Source organism: Colobus angolensis, unplaced genomic scaffold (genome assembly GCF_000951035.1).
Source record: "Colobus angolensis palliatus isolate OR3802 unplaced genomic scaffold, Cang.pa_1.0 Scaffold36, whole genome shotgun sequence".
NCBI classification, from domain to species: Eukaryota; Metazoa; Chordata; class Mammalia; order Primates; family Cercopithecidae; genus Colobus; species Colobus angolensis.
Genome location: NW_012116932.1, coordinates 2,560,382 through 2,567,349, shown reverse-complemented (window position 1 = coordinate 2,567,349; position 6,968 = coordinate 2,560,382). Strand labels below are relative to the sequence as shown.

The following is a 6,968-nucleotide window of genomic DNA, read 5'->3' as shown; positions in this document are numbered from 1 at the left end:
TGCGGGGCCCTTCCGGCTCCCGGCGACCCCGGGGTTTGCACTCCCGGCTTCCTCTTCCGAAGACGCCACAAAATGGCGGCGCTAGGGGGCGGAGCTACAGCGTGGGGTCCTGAGGTCGGGCTCCGGGCGCTGGGTCTGGGGTCGCGGGTGGACCGCTGGGGCCGCCTCTCCCGACCTGCCCTAGGCCTTTGGGGCCGGGTGGGGCCTCCGCTGGGCTCCCAAGGCCCAGGGCGCCTGTTCTGGAAGCCGTCGGGCTGCGCGGGGTCTGGCCTTGAATCCCCGGTGCTGCGCAGTGGGGTCGAGTGCGGCCGGCGCAGGAGTCAGCCTCGCCGGGCTCCAGATCTGTACCCGGCGCGTGCTGGCGTGGGACAGGATGGTGAGGGGCAGATGCTGAGTGTCCGTACAAAGCTGGAAACCTGATGTGCCCTGGGGCTGGTGACAGATTGGCCATTCTCATGTAGGCAGTGCGTTGTGGTGGCTTGGAGGGGCCAAGGGGTTGTGCAGGAGGGAACGTGTCCTTTCCCCACTTGGCTTTAGCGCTTGCCCTGCAGTAGGGCCGATCTTCTCGAGCTTCCTGCTCCCCGCCTCTGGAATCAGAGCCTTCTGGGAGCCAAGTTTGCCCACAGGGGATAGTTGGGACATGCTGGGTGGAGCTCGACTGGGTGTAGAGAAGCTAGTGGTCTGATCCTGGCTGCAGGAGCTCAAGAAGTTGTCGATCTTGAGAAGTGGCAGGGCAGAATTATCCCGTCACCAGAAATTGCAGAGACAGGAGAGGGGTCGGTCCTGAGGCGGCAGCGTGCGCGATGTGCTTTGGTGTCTTCCGGGTCCTAGCGAAGGCTCAGCCTGGCTCTCCTAGTCTTCCACAGCCTGGGTAGATTTCACCATTCTTTCTCTTCCTTCCCATCAGATCTTTTCTTCCGGTATTGTCTTTTTCAGTCTTAGTTTGGAGAGGTTTTTTTAATCCCCTTTTCCTACTTCCCGAAAGCCTTTCAGACACAGTGGAGATAGTTCAGCTTCCCCGATTTCTTGTGTTTCGGGGAGCGTTTTAAGGTTAATATGCGTGCTACTTACACTAGAGCTTCAGAGGGAAGCGGCCTCTCGAGGTTGGTTACTTGCTGTTAGAATCTGCAGTCTGCCTTTCTGTTGCACGGATGCAAATTTAATTTGAAGGCTTTGCGGTTTGACGGAGGGGAAGGCGTAGCATAGCAGAGGGCAAAACTCAGCGGTTATGACTGGGTCAAGGCTCATAACCCATGAGCCTAGCTCCCTTGTCTCTGAATGGCCTTCGGGACAACAGGGTTTGCTGGGTGCTTGCAGTGTATCGGCACACAGTAGGCACTTAGCGGCGGGGGTTGTTCTGGTGAGGGAGCCATGGGTATGTTCCTGCCTCATCAAAGTGAAGTCATTTAACAGGCATGGTAGCCACCCGCGCGCAGCTCAGTGCTGGGCCCCAGGGACACAGAAATGAAGAGAACACAGTTCCCATCCTCCTTCCTGGAGGGACCAGACAGATGCCATAGTTGGGGGGGGGGGTGTTGGAGGGTCGAAAAGTGCAGTCTGATGCCTTCGGGCCATGCCAAGGCCCTGGGACTTAAAGGTCCAGGGGATCCGTGGAGGACTTAAAAGTGATAGGAAGTGCGGCTTAGAGAGATGCAGTTTATGTCACCAAATTCCCTGCTTGTTCTCAGTTACGGGGTCCTTGTGATAGTAGTCGGAACTGGTTTCCTGGCTGTGTGGTGGGTGGGGGAATGTGTCCTCATGCTGAGTGGATTGTCTTGTGTTAGCCTTAGTTGTGGATGGACTCTTGGAGGGGTGAGGTACTTGGCCAAGGTCCCTCTGCAGGCGGAACTGGCTTCCAAACCCACTTCCCACTCTTTTTCTGCTTTGATCTCAGCCAAGTGGAATGCGATGATGCCGTTAGCCAGCTGTGGGGTGGCTTTTTTGTGTGTGGAGGGGGGTATTTCTTCTTGTAAGGCTGACACTGAACTGTAAGGAGATCCCTTTAAGAGTACCCCTAAAAGGACCTGTTCTCTGGTGTGACAAATAGAATCTTAACTCACGGGGTCTTCTTGCAGGCTACGGGGCATGGAGTGCTGGACCTGCCAACACCCAGGGTAAGTGGGCTCTGCTTTGCGGGTGAGGTGTGGGTTTCCCCTACATTCAAGGCCCTAGCATGGCAGAGCTGAACCTGATGGTCACCAGGGTCAAGGGAGAGTGGTAGCCCAGGGGTCAGCAAACTTTGTGTAAAGGATCAGATAGTGAATATCTTTGTGGCTTTATGAGCTCCACAGTCTCTGTAGCAGGAAAGCAGTCATAAATGTGTGAAAGAGTGGATGGGACAATGCCAATAGTTACTTACAGAGAATATAATTCGAAGATCATAATTTTTGTGTGTTGTTAAATCCTCTATTTTGGCAAAATGTTTTTATTCTGAGTAAATAGCTGAGGGTATATCCAAGGTGTTTTTTTTCTCTATAATTAACAGATTTTTAGTACAGCTTTAGATTTAGTAGTAGAGTTTCATAGGCCCATACATCTCTACTCAGGTGTAGTGTCTCTCATTAGTATGATTTTTTTTTTTTTTCCTTTGGAGACGGGAGTCTTGCTCTGTTGCCCAGGCTAGAGTGCAGGGATGTGATCTTGGCTCACTGCAGCCGCAGCCTCCCGAGTAGCTGGGATTACAGGCACCCACCACCGCGCCCAGCTAATTTTTGTATTTTTAGTAGAGACAGGGTTTCATGATGTTGGCCAAGCTGGTCTTGAACTCCTGACCTCATGATCAGCCCTCCTTGGCCTCCCAAAGTGCTGGGATTACAGGTGTGAGCCACCACACCCAGCCTCATTAGTAAGATCTTTCATTAGCTGGGTGAGGCAGCTCATGCCTGTATTCCCAGCACTTTGGGAGGCTGAGGCAAGAGGCTCACTTGAGCCTGGGAGTTCGAGACCTGAGCTCAAGTGATCCTTTTATCCTAGTAATAAAAAATTAGCAGGGCGTGACAGTGCGTGCCTGTAATCCCAGCCGCTCAGAAGGCTAAGGTAGGAAGATTGCTTGAGCCCAGGAGGTCAAGGCTGCAGTGAGCTGTGAGCCACTGCACTCCAGCCTGGGTGACAGAGCAAGACCCTGTCTCAAAAAAAAAAAAAAAAAAAAAAAAAAACTTGCATTAGTGTGGTGCATTTGTTACAATTAATTAGCCAGTGTTTATGTGATATTATTCACTATAGCTCATAGTTTTGCTTAATTTGCATAGTCTCTGAGTTTTGACCCAATGTGTAAGTGATGTATTTCATGTCAAATTTGTCATTGAATATACCTTAGAAGCTTTACCCCAACCATTTAAAAAAGTAAAATTCACCCTTCACTGAGGGCAGAGCCTGAGAACACAGGGCTACAGGCAGTGTGCTGGTACTTACTTAGGAGCACTGGAATTCGAAAATCATAAGGGCTGTGCCAAGGCGGGCAGTGGGCTCCGTGTGGCCTGACTTTTTGCAGACCCCCACTCTAGAGTCAGGGTCATGATGCTAGGCTTGTTTGGGGGACCATTGTCTGCTCTCTGCTGGCAAAGTTTTCTGCTTTCTGCCAGTCCGTGTTCTAGGGCACGAGGGCTTCCTTTGTTTTCTGAGTCTGAAATCTGTCTCTAGCAATATGGGGAGTGGGGCTGCTTTTCGAGCCACCACCCGGTGTTTCAGGAGGAGGCCTTCCAAGTCGCTCCAGGCACATAATGTCCTCTTACTCGCTTGAGTTAAGGACGTGACTTTGCACCAATGCCTAGCTGTGCAGTTGGCAGCAGCTGCACTCTGGCTTCTGGTGGGAACTGGCCCTTTACGAGGACTCTGCCTGGGGCCTGACCCGGCCAACCTCTTGGCCAGCAGCCCACAGTAGACGAGCTTCCTGGGGAGCGTGCAGCATCCCTTCCCTTGCCCTGATGGGAAGTTGGCCTTGCATGGGAGAGAGGGCTGGCTTGTGCTCAGCCTAGTGCTCTGTAGGAGTTGAGTGAGCTAAGAACACCCAGGGGTGCCTTCCTGAGCGCTGCGGAGGGAAGCCTTGGCTCTGGGACTGTGGAGGGTGGAGCGGGGTGACAGCTGGGGTGTCAGTGCCTTCGTTCTGCAAACAGGGCTCTTGTGTGTTTTTGTTTCCCCTAAGGTGCATATGGAACTGGTGTGGCCAGCTGGCAAGGTAAGCCCTTGGCGGGGGGCGGTCTGTGGGTGGGCGAGTGGGCCTCTGATCTGAAGGCCAGGCGGGTCAGCCCATCAGGGAGGTTTGACATGGATTTCCTGGCTCTGTTCCTAAGGACACAGTCAGCCAGAGCTGCTGTTGTGAATACGGAGCGGTTGGTGGGGTGGGGCGGCTGCAGACGGCTGTGGTGGGCAGCCTCAGGGAAGCATGATGGGGAGGACTGTGACTGTGCTCTGGGAGCAGCGGTCCTTTGTGGGACCTGTCAGCAGCCGGAACTGCTGTTCCCAGACTCTCAGTCACCCGGCTTAGAATGGGGAACAGGTCCTAGAGTCTGGCACGGAAAACCCACTGCTTGGCCCTGAGGCTGCCCCTTTCTTTAGCCACCTCCTGCTGCCTCTTGGCAGGTCACAGTGCAGTGTGAAATGATGCCGGCAGCACTGGGTCCCACACCCCTTTCCCTTCTCGGTGGCAGTGGGTGCCGCTCCCTGGTTGTGTCCACCACAGACAGGTCTCATGGCTGCTGAGGTCTGACTTGGCTCCTCCCCCCATGACAGGTTATGAAAACTACAATTACTACGGCGCCCAGAACACCAGTGTCACCACAGGCGCAACCTTCAGCTACGGCCCAGCCTCGTGGGAGGCCACCAAGGCCAACGATGGCAGCCTGGCGGCGGGGGGCCCTGCCGTGCACATGGCCTCTTATGGCCCAGAGCCGTGCACCGACAATTCTGACTCCCTCATTGCCAAGATCAACCAGCGTTTGGACATGATGTCCAAGGAAGGAGGCAGGGGCGGGAGCGGCGGCGGTGGGGAGGGCATGCAGGACCGGGAGAGGTGATTATGGACCCAAGCCCTTCCCCTGGGACCCCACACCTCCCCACCTTTGTGCACATGGGAGTGGGCACCCACTCTTGGGGGAGGACCTGTCCTCGCCTCCCTCCTGGGTGTGGCATTGATGAGCTGGGCTCGTGGAGGGCCAGTGGTGTTACAGTAGGACTTCCTTGCTTTTCTTCATGGTGGGGCTTGGGCATGGTTGTTGGCTAAGCTCCCCGAGACTCCTTTTTTCTACATCCTGCTGCTCCTGTGGCCAGGGGCTCTGTGTCCCCCACTCAGCAGTGTTCTGGGGGGGTGTTGGTTGGTGTTGGCCATCCGAGCACTTAGGTGGGATGCAGGGTGGTTTGGTTTGCTGTTTTGAAGGTAGGGGCGTCGAGGTTATACTGAGGGGGTGTGGCAGTGGGTGACCGGGGTGACCGCCCCTGACAGGCTGTGCTTCTGTTGCAGCTCCTTCCGCTTCCAGCCGTTCGAGTCCTGTGACTCCAGGCCTTGCCTGCCCGAGCAAAACCCCTACCGCCCCAGCTACAGCTACGACTATGACTTCGGCCTGGGGTCCGACCGCAATGGCAGCTTTGGGGGGCAGTACAGTGAATGCCGGGACCCGGCCCGGGAGCGGGGCTCCCTTGATGGCTTCCTGCGGGGCCGGGGCCAGGGCCGCTTCCAGGACCGGAGCAACCCTGGCGCCTTCATGCGCAGCGACCCCTTCGTACCCCCCGCTGCGTCCTCTGAGCCCCTGTCCACGCCTTGGAACGAGCTGAACTACGTGGGTGGACGGGGCCTGGGAGGGCCCTCCCCCAGCCGGCCGCCTCCGTCCCTCTTCTCCCAGTCCATGGCTCCCGACTACGGCGTGATGAGCATGCAGGCGGCAGGCGGCTATGACAACACCATGCCCTACGGATGTGGCCGCTCGCAGCCTCGGATGCGGGATCGGGTAAGCCCTCACGAGGTCCCTTCCAGCTGCCTTTGCTTCTCTTTTTAGCAGCTTTATCGAGGTAAAACTTCCCCATCTCAACATTCACTTAAATGTTTTTAAGTGCGCAGTTCGACTTTTAGTTAATTTACAGGATTGTGCAACCATCCCCACCACCACAGTCTAATCTTAGCATTTCTGTCAACTGGAAGAGAAACCTCTGCTCCATAGTCACCCCCGTCTCCTCCCCCCACTGCCTCCAACAAACACCACTAGTCTCCGGATTTGCATGTTCTAGACATTTTGCACAAATGGAGTCACGAAACGTGCGGCCTTTTGTTCCTGGCTTCCTTCACTCAGCATGATTTTCTTTTTAGTTTCAAATACGTTGTCTCTGCTTTTTAAAAGATCTTTTGTGCCTGTGTTGTCTGATCTGATAACTTCCTTGCTCTTTTCTGTGGGGCATCTTCACGGCCCTGGTAAGTAGCTTATGGGGTATGCTTGTTGTCTGTAGCCCAAGAGGAGAGGGTTTGACCGCTTCGGACCAGATGGCACGGGCAGGAAACGGAAGCAGTTCCAACTTTACGAGGAGCCAGATACCAAACTGGCCCGGGTTGACAGTGAAGGAGATTTCTCCGAAAATGGTATGTTCTGGGGGCCAGGTGGGCCAGGCGGATGTAGGATGGGTCAGCTGCCCGCTGGGGTGTGCCTGCCCCGTCTGTGTCATGGACACTCACGGATGGCATGTTTCACCCCCACTGTGGTCAGGGCACACTCACCCTGGTCGGGACAGACTCACCCTGGACGGCGAGCTTGGGAGGATGGAAACCAGATGGGACCACTCTCCGGGGACTGACTTTTCCTCTCTTTGTGTCTGGCAGATGACGCAGCTGGTGACTTCCGCTCGGGAGATGAAGAATTCAAGGGTGTAAGTCCACCAGGCAGGCCTTTCACCTCTAGCGTGGGATATCTTCTTTCTTTTTCTTTTTTTCTTTTTTTTCTTGTTGAGACGGAGTCTCGCTCTGTCACCCAGGCTGGAGTGCAGTGGCC

General features: G+C 55.3%; 1 protein-coding gene across 1 annotated transcript in view; it reads left to right on the top strand.

The window, feature by feature from the left end:
* The first annotated feature begins 72 nt into the window (after positions 1-72).
* The window catches only part of AKAP8 (A kinase (PRKA) anchor protein 8), a 25,259-nt gene continuing 18,363 nt past the window's right edge, over positions 73-6,968 (top strand). Inside the window, exons 1-7 of the mRNA XM_011953408.1 lie at positions 73-376; positions 2,076-2,114; positions 4,142-4,174; positions 4,729-5,008; positions 5,456-5,939; positions 6,433-6,562; positions 6,800-6,846. Of these exons, the coding sequence (XP_011808798.1) occupies positions 73-376; positions 2,076-2,114; positions 4,142-4,174; positions 4,729-5,008; positions 5,456-5,939; positions 6,433-6,562; positions 6,800-6,846 (1,317 nt within the window). The remainder of the gene's footprint in view (positions 377-2,075; positions 2,115-4,141; positions 4,175-4,728; positions 5,009-5,455; positions 5,940-6,432; positions 6,563-6,799; positions 6,847-6,968) is intronic.